The sequence below is a fragment of the Trifolium pratense genome, linkage group LG3 (genome assembly GCF_020283565.1).
Source record: "Trifolium pratense cultivar HEN17-A07 linkage group LG3, ARS_RC_1.1, whole genome shotgun sequence".
In the NCBI taxonomy this organism is placed as follows: Eukaryota; Viridiplantae; Streptophyta; class Magnoliopsida; order Fabales; family Fabaceae; genus Trifolium; species Trifolium pratense.
The window spans coordinates 32676764-32693916 of NC_060061.1; the positions used below are offsets into that span (position 1 = coordinate 32676764).

The window sequence follows — 17153 nt, forward strand, 5'->3', positions numbered from 1 at the left end:
TTTTTTAATAAAAATTGCAAGATAAAATGGAGGAAAAACATGGAAAACAAATTAGAGTTTAGGGTTTGCTTGTGTATACAAGCTTATAATATAAAAGATAAGAAAAGATTATAAATGCAATTAATATTAAGTTAACATATTAGGATGACAAAATTACACTGCAGGTCCTTTATATTATTTTTTTGTAACACTTTGGTCCTTTTATTTTATTTTTTGTAACATTTTGATCATTTATCTTTTGTAGCACTTTGGTCCTTTATCTTTTTTATGTTTTAGCCTTTTTTTTGTATCACTTTGGTCCTTATCTTATTTATTTATAAAAAATAAAGGACCTAAATGTTACAAATAAAAAATAATAAAGGACCATAGTGTTACAAAAAAAAAAGATAAAGGACCAAAATGTTACAAAAAAAGATAAACGACCAAAGTGATACAAAAAAAAAAGATAAAAGACATGCAGTGTAATTTTGTCTATTAGGGTTAGCTTATCGGAATAAGCTTAGAATATAAGAGATAAGAGAAGATTATAAATGCATTTAATATTAGGTTAACATATTAGGATTTTTAACTTTAATCACAATTGAAGCACACACTCTAGTGGTTGAAAAACTTTATTGTAGGCAAAGGATCCGGGTTCGAGAAGCCACTAGGTTTGGTCTAGTGGTGAGGGGTTTGGGTACTATGTTATAGGTCATGGGTTCGATTCCCACTCATTGTAAACAAAAAAAAAGGATGCGGGTTCGATTCTCACTGTAGACAAATTAATTTTTTTATATAAAACTGCAATAAAAAGAGAGGGAAAATGATTAGGTCATGGTTAGCTTATCTGAATAAGATTTAAAATAATAAATGATGAGTGATATTCAACGATTAAAATAATAAAATGATGGAACCCACTTGGGGTTGGTCTAGTGATGTTGACTTGGGTCTTTGGAGTATGTTTCTCTCAAGGTCTCAGGTTTGATTCCCCCTTGTGTCAATTTCAGTGGGCTATGTCCATACAGAGCAAAAAAACTTCGGCTTTAAATGCGGCCCCCGCAAGTGGACGGTGGGATTGGTCCCCTTGGATTAGTCGGTCCTAAGATCGGATACCAAGTTTTCAAAATAATAATAATAATAATGATAATAATAATAATAATAATAATAATAAATGACGGATGAAATTCTTTTTTGAAAAAAAGAAGCCCATTATTGACTTCATTCGTTCCTTTTTAAATGTTGTTATTTATCACTGTACTATTCACTTAATCTATTGAAAATTGCTTTTTTTTCCCCATTGTTTCCTCCAAGGCCCCCCAAAGTGACCATTTTGACCCTATAAATGCGTTTGGACTCTAGAATCCGAAATTTGTTTGTTATGGTCCATACAATCCGAAATCAGTTTAAACAAGCAATTGGCTGGTTATGTCTGCCTTGAACGTGATGTTTTGCCCAGGAAAACCTGGGTTTGGACTGTACAATCCGAACGTCCTTATTTTTAACGGTTTTGGAGTATGGAAGCCGAAACTTGTTTGATATGGACCATACAATCCGAAACCAGTTTAAACAAGTCATTGGCTGGCTATGCCTGACTTGTACATCGTTGATGATTTGCCCAGGAAAACTTGATTTTGGACTGTACAATCCGAAATGTTTTGATTTTTAAAATTTTGCATCATTTCGGATTCTACCAACCGGAAACGCTCATATTCGGTGTGTAGGATCCGAATAGAGTCTATAAAGCCTATATTTCAGAAGTTGCACTTTCATAACCACTTGGACACTCAATTGGGAGCTTTGGAGCTAGTGCGATTTTTTTGGCGTATCAGAGACTTGAAAGCAACGTTTATTCACTCAAAGAGGGGCGCAATACTCAATCGGAGTCATACAAGAGGTAATAAACACTTTAAAACGTTAATTTTTTCAATTTTCATGGTTTTATGATCGCAGTCGCGTTTGGCTCATACAATCCGAACCCATTTCGGATCCCACATGCCAAACTGGACAGCTTTTTAAAATTTTGAATTTATTGTGATAGGTAGGGTTTGTGATGGCCGAACCTCCGTTTGAAATGAAACCGAACATCGATGAACCCGACATTGCACAACCTAATGTAGTTGAACCCGCAAATATTTTGGTTAACACTGCCAATTATTTTTTTAAGTGTGAAAAGTATAAGGTCCGAGATGAGATGATCGAATGGTGCAAAAAAGAGGCTATAAAAGCTGGATTTACTATGGTGATTGTGAAATCAGATATGGGGCATATCCTTGCAACGGCCTACAACCGCGTTGTAGTTTTATTAACTAAACACGAGATTGGTTATTGTGAAACCTATTTTCCACTGCGCGGACGTCCACCGTTGGATCCATCTGCACGCATTATGTGTGTTGGTATGGTTCCAAACCATTTTGTGTATGTTAAATTGAAGGTTGGGTGTCCACTGCCTCCAACTTGTAAGGAATGGAAAAATCATAGGGCGCCAGAGGCTGAGACTTGGGAGGATACATTTATGGACCGGATGGTTGAGTTTGACGAACTCATGAAGAATGAAAAAGGTGACATGAAGATGGAAACAAATGAAGATGATCCTGTAGTTGTGAGAGACAAATGAAGATGGAGCCAAATGAAGACGAACTCATTTTGCTTGAATTGTTTTTAAGTTTGAAGTTGTAACTTACGTTTTAGAGTTTGAAGTTGTGATTTATTTGATTATGTTTGAAGTTATCGTATGTAATGACAATAGTTATTTTTAACTTTTAATTTAGTGCAAAAGAGCAAATTCCGAACATGCATAATGTTGGCCTGTAAAACTGTAAAAAAATTCTGCAGAAAACTTGATTTTGGACTGTACACTCCAAACCTGTAATTTTAGTGACCATTTCGGTTCGCAGGATCCAAACCTGTGATTTTCGTGACCATTTCGGTTCGCAGAATCCGAACATAATTGGTTTTGGATTGTAGACTCCAAACCAACGTATAAGCACAATTTTCGCCCCCCCCCCCCCCCCCCCCCCAAAAACGTGTTCCCATCTATAATTGGCTTGTTTCGGATCCCACGAACCACACATAATATATTTCGGATCCTAGGATCCATAGCTTCCTAAACCCCCCAAATTCAAGGTTATTTTGGGATTTTTGGGGGGTTTAAGAGGAACATGGGGGGCGAAAAAAGCAATTTTCTAATCTATTTTGACTATAAATTTTTATTAATATATAAAATCAAATGTTAGCAAATAATATATTGTTCAATTTGTCTCGATGAATATTTTCAAAATATAAAATTTCTACAATTTTTTATAATAGATAATTGAAAATATTAGTGATCAAAGTTATTATGTATTGACACGTATACAGTGGTCAAAAGCGACACTTAAAAAGGAACGAATGGAGTATTTATTTTTGACACAAAAGGGCCCAAAACTTTTCAATGAAGTAATATAATAAATTTTTTCAAAAAAAGAAATATAATAATATAATTTTGATTATTATGATTTTAAAAGATTATTTTGACCCAAACAATCAAAGATTTTAATGATTTAATTTTTTTAGAAGATTATTTAAGATAATAATATAATTTAATTACAATTTTAACAAGTATATTTTGACTAAATGTAATTCAAAGATTTTAAATGATTTTCTAAGATTGTAATAATTTCTTGTTCAAAAAGATTGTAGTAATTTAATTTTTCAAAAGATTATTTGTTTGCAATTTTAATCAACTATTAAATTCTAATTATAATTACACACCAACCTTTAAATAAAAAACTCAAAAAAAAAAAAAAAAAAACCCTTCAAATAAGTAGATACTTATTCACCAACCTTTAAATAAATGGATATTTATCAATTCAATTGGGTTGTAATTGGGTTGGGCCGTTCTCATATGTAAGTCCATTGAAAGGTCTTTGTGGCTATAAATACTACACAACCATTAGGGTTAATACATACTCTCATTAGGGTTAATACATACTCTGACCTTGAAATATGTATCAGATCTGGCCGCTAAATCAACAATAGAGGACAACTCCAGATCTATGAATAGCCAACTAAGAGCCTAGCTTTGATTACTGGAACTAAACAGCAAGCTGCTCCTACCTTAGGTACAAGAACTCTTAAAATCTCTTCAAGGTACAGATTTACTACATTCTTTATACGTTCTTTGTAGATTCTATAGTTTTGTATCTACTATGGCTAAAGTACAACAATTTTACATCAGTATTTGGTATCAGAGCCAACTAGATACATATTATAGTTGTTGTGTAATTTTTTATGAACCCTAATATGTTGGTCTTCTTATCATAGATATAATGTCAATGTGATGAATTGGGTTAAGCTGATATATTTATTGATTTGACAATGCTTTTCCTTTTTTTTTTTTGTCAAACTTATTGATCCTTAACCCATGATACATTGAGTATTTGTTTTCTTCTAAGATTTTTATTTTTGGTTTATATGATCACTATTTTATTCATATGGGAGCAATTGTTGATTGATTTTGAAACACAAATTCTCCCCAGGTTTTTTTTAAAAAAAAAACTTTATTGGATACTTAAATCAAATTTAATTTCAAACCTTGTAATTTTTTGGTATTTCGTCGCATGATTTGCAAGATCCCTTAACCTTTTGATTTGAGATTAACTTGACTATTCATGAAATTGATAAAGGGATTTTTTATCAGGTACTAGTCATATAGTATTGTAATTATTTCCTGAAAGTTATCAGGAACTAGAGCATGAATAGTTTGTTCGGGTAAGCACAAATAACCTCAATGGAAAATTTACAAGTCCTGCACTGAAGCAAGATTTGCAGTATTGGGTTACATGGAAATTGAGGTTTAATCCAGACACTTCAACATGGCATTGTGATGTAATAAAGGAACAGATGCAATTCTTGTTTTATTACATTACGATGTCATGTTGATGTTTCTGGATTAAACCTCAATTCTCATGTAGACCAGTAGTGCAAATCTTGTTTCATCGTTAGGACTTGTAAATTTTCATTGAGTTGAATTGTTCTTACCCGAACAAACTCTCCATGCTCTAGTTCCTGATAAAATTCATGAAATAATTACAATACTATATGGCTAGCACTTGATAAAAAGTATGAAGATGATACTTCTTCACTCATCTTGATTGCCTACTCGCACTGTAGGCGCGTGGTTACACGTGTACGTTCCAAAGGTCTTCGGGTGAAGATGATACTTCTTCAGTGATCCTGATTGCCTAATCGTGTTGTAGGAGTGTGGTTGCACGTGTCCCTTCATTAAAATTCGATCCAATATTTTATTTTGCTTAAAAAATAAATTTATATATTATTATCAACATTTTGCTAAAATTTTGGATTTTTTTTTAAACCCTTAGATGTTTTTATATAATTTTATTTGGAGATAAATTATATTTTAAAATATCATATTCTCACATATTTTCAATGTGAAAAATTTTATAAATATTCTTTACTCTGTGACACTTAAAAGAGTAAAGATTTTTATCAAGTACTAGTCATATAGTATTGTAATTATTTCCTGAAAGCTATTAGGAACTAGAGCATGGATAGTTTGTTCGGGTAAGCACAATTAACCTCAATGAAAAATTTACAAGTCCTGACACTAAAGCAAGATTTGCACTATTGGGTTACATGGGAATTGAGGTTTAATCCAGACACTTCAACATGGCATTGTGATGTAATAAAGGAACAGATGCAATTCTTGTTTTATTACATTACGATGTCATGTTGATGTTTCTGGATTAAACCTCAATTCCCATGTAGACCAGTAGTGCAAATCTTGTTTCATCGTTAGGACTTGTAAATTTTCATTGAGTTGAATTGTTCTTACCCGAACAAACTCTCCATGATCTAGTTCCTGATAAAATTCATGAAATAATTACAATACTATATGGCTAGCACTTGATAAAAAGTATGAAGAGGATACTTCTTCACTCATCTTGATTGCCTACTCGCATTGTAGGCGCGTGGTTACATGTGTACGTTCCAAAGGTCTTCGGGTGAAGATGATACTTCTTCAATGATCCTGATTGCCTAATCGTGTTGTAGGTGTGTGGTTGCATGTGTCCCTTCATTAAAATTCGATCCAATATTTTATTTTGCTTAAAAAATAAATTTATATATTATTATCAACATTTTGCTAAAATTTTGGATTTTTTTTTTTTAAACCCTTAGATGTTTTTATATAATTTTATTTGGACATAAATTATATTTTAAAATATCATATTCTCACATATTTTCAATGTGAAAATTTTTATAAATATTCTTTACTCTGTGACACTTAAAAGAGTAAAGATTTTTATCAAGTACTAGTCATATAGTATTGTAATTATTTCCTGAAAGCTATTAGGAACTAGAGCATGGATAGTTTGTTCGGGTAAGCACAATTTACCTCAATGGAAAATTTACAAGTCCTGACACTAAAGCAAGATTTGCACTATTGGGTTACATGGGAATTGAGGTTTAATCCAGACACATCAACATGGCATTGTGATGTAATAAAGGAACAGATGCAATTCTTGTTTTATTACATTACGATGTCATGTTGATGTTTCTGGATTAAACCTCAATTCCCATGTAGACCAGTAGTGCAAATCTTGTTTCATCGTTATGACTTGTAAATTTTCATTGAGTTGAATTGTTCTTACCCGAACAAACTCTCCATGCTCTAGTTCCTGATAAAATTCATGAAATAATTACAATACTATATGGCTAGCACTTGATAAAAAGTATGAGGATGATACTTCTTCACTCATCTTGATTGCCTACTCGCATTGTAGGCGCGTGGTTACACGTGTACGTTCCAAAGGTCTTCGGGAGAAGATGATACTTCTTCAGTGATCCTGATTGCCTAATCATGTTGTAGGTGTGTGGTTGCACGTGTCCCTTCATTAAAATTCGATCCAATATTTTATTTTGCTTAAAAAATAAATTTATATATTATTATCAACATTTTGCTAAAATTTTGGATTTTTTTTTTAAACCCTTAGATGTTTTTATATAATTTTATTTGGAGATAAATTATATTTTAAAATATCATATTCTCACATATTTTCAATGTGAAAAATTTTATAAATATTCTTTACTCTGTGACACTTAAAAGAGTAAAGATTTTTATCAAGTACTAGTCATATAGTATTGTAATTATTTCCTGAAAGCTATTAGGAACTAGAGCATGGATAGTTTGTTCGGGTAAGCACAATTAACCTCAATGGAAAATTTACAAGTCCTGACACTAAAGCAAGATTTGCACTATTGGGTTACATGGGAATTGAGGTTTAATCCAGACACTTCAACATGGCATTGTGATGTAATAAAGGAACAAATGCAATTTTTGTTTTATTACATTACGATGTCATGTTGATGTTTCTGGATTAAACCTCAATTCCCATGTAGACCAGTAGTGCAAATCTTGTTTCATCGTTAGGACTTGTAAATTTTTATTGAGTTGAATTGTGCTTACCCGAACAAACTCTCCATGCTCTAGTTCATGATAAAATTCATGAAATAATTACAATACTATATGGCTAGTACTTGATAAAAAGTATGAAGATGATACTTCTTCACTCATCCTGATTGCCTGCTCGCCTTGTAGGTTCGTGGTTACACGTGTCTGTTCCAAAGGTCTTCGGGTGAAGATGATACTTCTTCACTCATCCTGATTGCCTAATCGTGCTGTAGGTGCGTGGTTGCACGTGTCCTTTCATTAAAATTCGATCCAATATTTTATTTTGCTTACAAAATAAATTTATTTATTATTATCAACATTTTGCTAAAATTTTGGATTTTTTTTTAAACCCTTAGATGTTTTTATATAATTTTATTTGGAGATAAATTATATTTTAAAATATCATATTCTCACATATTTTCAATGTGAAAAATTTTATAAATATTCTTTACTCTGTGACACTAAGAAGAGTAAAGATTCAAGTACTAGTCGTATAGTATTGTAATTATTTCCTGAAAGCTATCAGGAACTAGAGCATGGATAGTTTGTTCGGGTAAGCACAATTTACCTCAATGGAAAATTTACAAGTCCTAACACTGAAGCAAAATTTGCACTATTGGGTTACATGGGAATTGAGGTTTAATCTAAACACTTCAACATGACATTGTGATGTAATAAAGGAACATATGCAATTCTTGCTTTATTACATGAAGATGTCATGTTGAAGTTTCTGGATTAAACCTCAATTCTCATGTAGACCAGTAGTGCAAATTTTGCTTCATCGTTAGGAATTGTAAATTTTCCATTGAGTTGAATTATTCTTACCCGAACAAACTCTCCATGCTCTAGTTCCAGATAAAATTCATGAAATATTTACAATACTATATCGCTATTATTTGATAAAAAGTATGAAGATGATATTTCTTCATTCATCCTGATTGCTTACTCGTGTTGTAGGCGAGTGGTTGCACTTGTCCCTTCATTAAAATTCGACCCAATATTTTATTTTGCTTACAAAATAAATTTATATGTTATTCTCAACATTTTGCTAAAATTTTGGATTTTTTTTAAACCCTTAGATGTTTTATATAATTTTATTTGGAGATAAATTATATTTTAAAATATCATATTCTCACATATTTTCAATGTGAAAATTTTTATAAATATTCTTTACTCTGTGACACTTAGAAAGTATTATTTTTATCAAGTACTAGTCATATAGTATTGTAATTATTTCCTGAATGTTATCAGGAACTAGAGCATGGATAGTTTGTTCGGGTAAGCACAATTAACCTCAATGGAGTGAGGGTACAGTGGCAGAGATATTTTCTTTAGGGTTGGGTAAGGGTGGGGAGGCGTGGGAGTGGTGGCGACAGTTGAGGGCATGAGAGGAGGAAATGTTGGGGGAGTGTCAGTCTTTACTTCTTAACATTTTCTTGCAGGCTGATTCTATTGATAGGTGGCAGTGGCGCCATGATCCTGTCACAGGTTTCTCCGTTAGAGAAGCATATCAGCTTCTTACTTCTCTTGCTTCGGTTACTATGGATGCTGCGAAAACCTCATTTGGCAGTCCCAGATTCCGTTGAAGGTTTCCATCTTCGCTTGACGTTTATTGCGTGACAGGTTGCCCACGAAAGTAAACCTGGTTACTCGAGGTGTTTTATCTTCTACAACTCACTCTTGCGTTTTTGGATGTGTAGAGGCCGAGTCAGCCCATCACTTATTCATCTCCTGCAGCACAGTTGGTTCTCTTTGAGATTTAGTGCGCTCGTGGATTGGTATTTCTTTGGTGGATTTCACTACTCTGCGTGATCATTTTGTTCAGTTTGCATCTTCAGCAGGTGGTTCTCGCGTGCGTCGATCATTTTTGCAGCCCATTTGCTTGCTTGCATTTGGGTTGTATGGACGGAGCGAAACCATCGATTGTTCACAAGATCTGCAGACACGCCCCATATTTTGTTGGACAAGATCAAATTTTTCTCTTTTAGGTGGTTGAAGTCGACGAGTATTACATTAGCTTCTAACTATCATAGCTGATGGTCTAGTCTTATGTTTTGTTTGTGCTTTGTATGATTTGTTTATGATTTTGTTTCTCTGAATCTTTGTAAATTTTTGTAATCTATCTCGATACGTCTTGTGCTGGGAGGCGGTTGTGGTAATATATATCTCATTTTAAAAAAAACTCAATGGAAAATTTACAACATGTGACACAAATACAAAGGATCCATCAACTACTATCATGAAGTTCAATTCCCACAATTCAATATGAGCAAGACCCGGAAATGATGATGAAAGTAGAGTAACCGAATTTATCTTTTTAATCTTAAAAACTGATGAAGAAAAAGAAAATGTCGGTTACATATATTTGTATGAATAAATTAAATAAATTTAGGTATTAAAAAATGGTGTTTTTAATATCTTTTTTGAAAGTTTATAATTTTGACTCATTTTTCTTTCTTTATTTTTTTGACTCATTTTTCTTTCTTTGTTCTTATATTATTTTTGGGTTATTTTCCTTTTTTGAAATTATATAAAGAAGTAAAAGAGATTTTTGTGACAAATGAGAATCAGAGTTTTTTTTTTTTTGACGGAAAATGAGAATCAGAGTTAGAAGCTACTGAAAGTGGAGAATTTTTCCGCTTAGAATTTTGATTTTTCTCATTCTATTTCTTCATTGCGATTAATAACTTGTTTTAGATTAACAACTCCTAATTCAGCTGCGTTCATCACATAAGCAAAAAAAAATTATGTTTTTTTGAGGTAAATTCACTCTCTTCTCATTACTTTCAATAGATTTCATTTGTGACCTAAAAGTTTTTTTTTAATTTATTTATTTAATTAATAATAGCATTTTTTAATAAAATACCAATGTAGTGTATTATATTTTTCTCATTGCTTAGATTATTTATGGTTGATTTTTTTGCTGATTTGGTTTGGGGCTAGGGTTTTTGTTGGTTTGGGATTTAGCGTTTTTGGTGTGATTATCTGAAATTGAAACCAATTTTTAACATCTCTTCATTGTTTCCAGTTCAAATTTTCATATCCATCCCTTTCGTTTTCTTCCATTATGTGAATTCATAGGTAAGTTTCTGTTCAGTTTACATTATCTCAATCCCATGTGAAATATGAGTGTTTAAAAATTGTGTATGTATTTTCTTTATATCAATCTATCATTTTATAAAAGAATATATTTTGTGAAATTATTGAACTTTTATCAGTGATTAGAGTATATGGTATCATGCCTTTGAAATTCTAAAGGAATATTCATGATGTTCTTGCACTGATGTGTATTCTTCTTGCTACATTCACGATGAAATGCAGCTTATTTAATTAAAAATAATATTTTTTTAATAAAACATCAATGTAGCTTATTATATTTTTCGGTTTTTGTTGGTTTGGGATTAGGGTTTTTGGTGTGATTATAAGAAATTGAAACCTTGTTAACATTCATTCTGCAAAAATTTTACTGTGTCTAATCGAACGGAATTTGGAGCGAGTTTTGCTGGTAGACCGATTATGAAAACGCGGCGAGTGCATTTTGGTAGGAGATTGTGCCGGAACCGTTAAAACTCAGACGGTGTAAGCGAAGTAAGCGTTAGAGCTCATTCCCGGAGCAAGGCCCAATGCAAGAGTAGCGAAAAAGCCCATTGATGAAACAACCAATGAGGGAAGAAACTATGGGCCTGCACAGAACAGAAATGGGCTTTGTGTGGGATTGAAGTGGGGGCCTTTGACCCTCCATTGGAATTGGAGGGAAAAGAGTTTTGTAACAGTGATTGTTAAATTTTTGAGCTGAATTGTACAATAGATGTTATACAAAAACTCTTGTATAATTGAGTCAACTCGTAGAATATGTTATCTAATCTTCATTTTATTTGCAGGACGTCTGAGTTCTGATACTGGCTACAATGGGTACTATACAAGGAAATTTGTTGCTGTCCTCCTCGCGTGACCAAACAATGATATCAATGGATGAGGAGCTTTGGTTTAAGGCTGAAGAGAGGGCACAGGAAATACTATGTATAGTTCAACCTAATGTTGTTTCTGAGGAGAACAGAAAGAAGATTATTGATTTTGTTAAGAGGCTCATTGGCGGCTACTATGGGGGAGAGGTTTGAATCTTTTGATTTAGTTTTCATTCTTGTAATCATCGCATGTAGGAATGGGTTATGTATTTAGAAATGCTTGAATTGAATATTATTGGAAAAGTGTAAAACTTCATAATGTTTACATATTTTCTTGGTTTTCAGCACATATGGTTTTTAATTATGTCTTATTCTGATAACTAAGTTAGAAATTAGGAATGCTTGAATTGAATATTATTGAGGTGAATTTCACATTTGTTGATTTGAAGAATTTGACACAACTTTTAAAAAGCACTTGCCTCCATTTCAATTTTTTTTTTTTTTTTGAACAAGCCAAAATGAAATCCATTTCAAATTTATTGATGTTTTTTTTTAAGGAGCATAAAACAAATTGGTTTCATTATGTATATACCATTACAGCGGTGTCCATAAATGAATATTTTATCTTTTGTGCGCTAACTGCAGGTGTTCGTGTTTGGATCAGTCCCACTGAAAACCTATCTTCCAGATGGAGATATTGACTTGACAGTTCTCTGTCATGAAAGTGTAGAGGAGGATTTGCCACAGGCAGTATGCAATCTACTAGGCAGTGGAGAGGACCTTGAATATAAAGTAAAAGACATACAACACATCCGTGCGCAGGTTTAGAAACTAAATTTCCATTTAAGCTGCTCTACTTATTGAATTCGGATTTATTAGAATCTTCATTTATCTACACTCTGAAATTGCCTTTAAGCTTTTTCATTTGCATTTTTGGCTTCTAAGTTTTATATCTTTATCTAGCAATCTAGCATCAATAATATATTTCTTATTTTCTTTTATCACTGCAATCAGAAGAATCTTAAAATATACCCATGCCTCTAGAACATTCTGAATAGTCACTCTAGATCTTGCTACTATTTAGGTTGAAAGGAAAATTAGTAGAAATAATCAAAAGAGCTGACAACTATATCCAATTTATGTCAATCCGATAAGATAAGTGCCATGCATACATCAGTAGTCCATTTTCTAACTATTAATGCTAATGTTTGTGTTTAATGCATGCATATGTTTTCTGTAAAATGAAGGATGGAGGATTGGACCGATTAATTATTAAACTATTCGGAGCCTCCTAGTTTTATTGATTATTGGAAGGTTAAGATTTCCAATTACCACTTCCAACCATGTTAGGTGTCTATTTCTTCTAGGCCTGCATACTGGGTTCTGCTACAAGCCAAGTAGTCATTCATGTTCGTGGAATAGCTTAAAAGGATTTTAATTGTTTGGATGTTGAACTGCAGGTTAAGGTTGTGAAATGCACAGTGAAAAATATAGCAGTTGATATCTCTTTCAATCAGATGGCTGGACTCTATGCTCTGCGCTTTCTGGAGCAGGTAAATCTTGTTTTTGCTAATATTTACAACTGGTTCATGTTCTCTGAGTTGAATAAGCATAAAATCTATAAGCTTAACTTTCATTCATGTTACTGTTAATTTGTACAGTTTATATAAAGCTGAAACTTGATTACTAACTTAAGTACAACTATTATGTGGTCATTAGTCTAAGTAGTAAATATAAGAAATTATATGTCATGTCTGGTTCTTGCTGTAATTTTTTACTCATTTTCCTTTAATGTTTTATATTTATTTGATATTTGATTTTGCTGCCCCTTCCCTTCCTACAGCTTCTACTACTTGATTACCTTTGTTTCTGGGGTCCTTAAAGATCATATAGAAAATACCATCTATTAAATTTGTGTGCCACTATTCAGTCAGAACGACTTGTAGTGCTCTAAACTCAACATTGAGTTACTTGTTTATATAGCCTCTTTATACTCTATACCCCGTGCATTTTGCTCATATTCAGGCTTTGCTAATACTTTCTCGTTTAAAAATAATAATAATCTTAGGTTGACGAATTTGTCGGGAAAAACCATGTCTTCAAACGCAGTATAATCTTAGTCAAAGCTTGGTGCTATTATGAGAGCCGAATTCTTGGTGCACATCATGGCCTGCTGTCAACATATGCAGTTGAAATATTAGTTTTGTATATTATCAATTGTTTTCATTCATCATTGCACGGTCCTCTAGAGGTGAGTTAAGTCTTCCTTTAATATATTTTTAACCCATCAACATTTGTATTTACATCTACATAGGGAATAAAACCACTGAACTGCTGCTACTAGCAGGTGCTGTACAGATTTTTGGACTACTACAGCACATTTGATTGGGAGAAGAATTATGTCACCATAGATGGTCCACAAGCCTTATCCTCCCTTCCCGAAATTGTCGGTAAGTATTACTGGGGCTGCATAAGCGATTGGATGTATTAATGACTTTATGGGATTGTTGATACCAACTTGCTTATCGCAGAGAAACCAGAATGTGATCGAGGTGGATTGTTGCTCAGTAAAGAGCTTCTTAAAAATTATAGGGATATGTGCTCGGTTCCAAAAGCATCTGAAACTTTTCCCCGTGAATTTTCCATCAAGTTCATGAACATTTTGGATCCTCTAAAAAATGACAACAATCTAGGCCGCAGTGTCAACAAAGGTAATTTTGCCCATTAAGCCATGAATTGATTACAGTGAATATTTTTATTTGTATTCATTGCTTGTAAGCCAACTTCATACTTTAGTGTGAAAACATTTTTAAGCTCACTACAATGTTGCATTCTATAGACAAATGCATCACGGCTTCCTCCAGTATCATTCATTACAGAAATACACAAACATATTTGCTAACCATGTATTTGGCGTGAAGTATCCACTGACTTTGCCATGGCAAATCTCAGTCGGGGAACCTGGTTGGGCACCTTTAGTGAGATCTCCCCTCCCAACCACGTTTTTTTCATCTTCAAGTTTCAGACAATCAAACCCGTGACCTTGCTTAAAGGATCCGATTCTGGTTCCATTCGGACCAAACATTTTATATTTGACATATGCTCCTCTGATGACTTCAATTTTCTATGTATGAGACTAAAAAATCATAGATTAATGTTGTATAACAATTTAAAATTTGTAATGGTTACATTTTTCAAAAGGCATACTTCACTTACACTTGTCAAACTTTTTACCTTCTTCCTGCAGGCAATTTACATCGAATTAGATTCGCTCTTACCTTCGGTGCTCGAAGGCTTGAGGAGATCCTTAAACTTCCAGGACAAAGCATGGGTGGAGCACTTGAGGTGTTTTTCATGAATACCTTGAATAGAAATGGGAAAGGACAAAGGCCAGATATTGATGTTCCCGTTCCTGCATTTGGTACTGGAAAATCTGAAGAGCCTGTCCTCGTTGGAGATTGTGACAACTACTATGGTGGCTTACAGTATGTTCAGTTATATCGTAATCATGCCATGCCGCTCCCTGCACATTCGAGTTCCCCATCAATACCATTTGATTCTGTTGCACATTCGAGTTCCCCATTGATACCATTTGATGCTGTTGCACATTCGAGTTCCTCATCATTACCATTTGACGCTGATTTGCTTGCGCTACAACAAAACTGGTATATGTATTATCATAGAGGGGCTGACTTATATGTCCCGAGACAGACATTCATTCCTCCAAATGCTCCTCCTCCTCCACCAACTTTTAGCCTTGAAGACATAGGGAAATCGCGAGGAACTGGCACATACATACCTAACATGGTAAATTGCTATTGCTTTCAAACTTTATTTATTTATATTATATTATGATTACTCGTTATATCATCCTCAAAATGTTTGGATGTTTCTGACTCAGACTCATAGTACCTACTGGAATTCCCGTGCAAGAAGTTCCAGGCCAAGGAGATTCGGTCCTGGGAATAATGGTCATGGGAATAATGGTCCTGGGAATAATGGTCATGGGAATGGTCAAAACAATAATAATACTAACAATAATAATGCATCGTCCGAATCATCCGAGAGAAAGCAAATAGAAGAGGTTCTTCCTGAGACTGATATGGATGATGATGATGATGATAATAATAATAATTCCAAGTCTTTTGAGCTCTCAAATGATGATTTTCCTATTCTCAAATGCATTGGCAACACCAGCTCCTCAGCATCCCAAAAATCTGAGCAGGACCAGAAATCGGCACCGCCTCAAATAATTATTGAGTTCGGAACTTACAGTAGCTCGCAACCACTGACAAAGCTGAGCTTGGGAACAAAAGATCAGAAAGGGGATTCTAGTGTTTCATCCTCTCAAGGCGCTGCACCAGTTGTTCCAAGTCTTGCAGGGAAGGCGAAAGAGAAATGTACTCGGATCGAAGAGAAGATGAATTGACATTTTAACCTATAGGCGTTTTGTAGGATATGGAGGATAACCTCTTGTGTGATGCTTTATACTGCAGGATCTTCTCTGACTATACCAACTCAAAGATATTAGTCAATTCATCCTTTGTTGTAGATTTTGGGAGAAACTATAGTTGGTTGCTTGTGATGAGATATAGACTTGATGGGAATAAGTCTTTGGTAAGGATGTTCACAAATTTTATTCTTCCTTTCGGCTTTATATCCCTTGCTCTCCTATTTCTGTAGGAAGAGTTTAACATTTCTGTTGGAACTTAGAACAGTACCGTATCCTTTCTCCTTCTGAAGTCCAGTGATATGTTGTACATGATTTGTGACAGTAAGTTATGATGTATGTAACACAATGATGTTTTGACATTTCACCTTCAGACCTCTATGAATATGTATCTTTGACAACCAAAAGTCTGTCTTCAGTGACAAAGACTTGTTTTTGGTTGCATGTTGTTATGAATTATGATACCTTTTTTTTCTTTCAATGGTGGTTTTTCTATGATTGAATCGCATGCATTTTTACATTATATCAAGCTTTGATGGGAACATTTTTTCAGGGCATTTGTTTGTGGCATGAAATCCATCTCTAGTTAGTCATTCTTGGCTATTGTTACTTCTGTTTACAAATCTTGTGTCATGCATGATTTTGCCAAATAATTTTTTTATGCATTCAATTTTTCTACACAACTTGTCCATTCACTTGATCAATTATTTATACACTAGCCATTTTTCCTACTTCTTCATTCACATGGGAGCCTGCCGTGCCTTCTGTAGCAACATAAAAAAATTTGGAAAAATTGCTCCTTCGGATGCTTAACTTAATTTTCGGTAACGGTTAAAAAAAAATTACTTTTTTTTTTGTTTTGATCTTTTACTTTTAAAAATATTTACACTGATAGTTTTTTTTTACATAATTTTTTTGTTTTTGTTTTTAACCCTCTGATTTTCAAGAAAGATGGTCTGGTAATTCAAAGTTCGTCCTCGAGATAAGTAAAGTCTGACAATAATTTCTCAAATCGATCTTAGGTTCTCCCAAACAATATTTCATGGAACACATAAATTCATATCATCTTAAATATATAGTGGTATTTCTAAGATTTATAGTTGATGCAATTAGGATCCTCAGCAGCGAAGTTGTGTGCTGCCGTGTCTGCTGCAATTACATCAACCATTTGATTAAACTTCCGGTTGAGATTTAAGACTAAAAAGAACATAAAAAATGTGAGAAAAAACATGGGATCCAAAAACTTGCGTATTTTTTTGTTTTGTTTTTGCACAGTCTTTCTTTACATCTTCAAACTTATGCTCTTCGCCTCCATTCTTTTATCACACTGTTTTCTTCATCTGGACATTCACTAATCATCTTGTTCATT

General features: G+C 33.5%; 1 protein-coding gene across 3 annotated transcripts; it reads left to right on the plus strand.

The window, feature by feature from the left end:
• The first annotated feature begins 9617 nt into the window (after positions 1-9617).
• Positions 9618-16265, plus strand: LOC123913432. Of its 3 annotated transcripts, XM_045964177.1 has the most exons (10): positions 9618-10189; positions 10458-10510; positions 11311-11541; positions 11980-12156; positions 12795-12887; positions 13403-13585; positions 13682-13784; positions 13866-14045; positions 14582-15141; positions 15236-16265. In XM_045964177.1, exons 3-10 carry the CDS (start codon positions 11338-11340, stop codon positions 15761-15763), a joined length of 2028 nt encoding a protein of 675 aa, XP_045820133.1. In that variant the 5' UTR covers positions 9618-10189; positions 10458-10510; positions 11311-11337; the 3' UTR covers positions 15764-16265. The 3 variants fall into 3 exon arrangements, with proteins under 3 accessions (XP_045820133.1, XP_045820130.1, XP_045820132.1); XM_045964174.1 differs by lacking the exon at positions 10458-10510 and having other exon boundaries at positions 9678-10189; XM_045964176.1 differs by lacking the exon at positions 9618-10189 and having other exon boundaries at positions 10265-10510.
• Positions 16266-17153: the final 888 nt, after the last annotated feature.

Bases quoted from the DNA above. Each gene is read 5' to 3' on its own strand.
- LOC123913432 (XM_045964177.1), top strand. From the start codon at position 11,338: ATGGGTACTATACAAGGAAATTTGTTGCTGTCCTCCTCGCGTGACCAA. The intron at 12,157-12,794 runs GTTTAGAAACTA...GTTGAACTGCAG, and splicing joins TACAACACATCCGTGCGCAG to GTTAAGGTTGTGAAATGCAC. The intron at 14,046-14,581 runs GTAATTTTGCCC...TTCTTCCTGCAG, and splicing joins AGGCCGCAGTGTCAACAAAG to GCAATTTACATCGAATTAGA.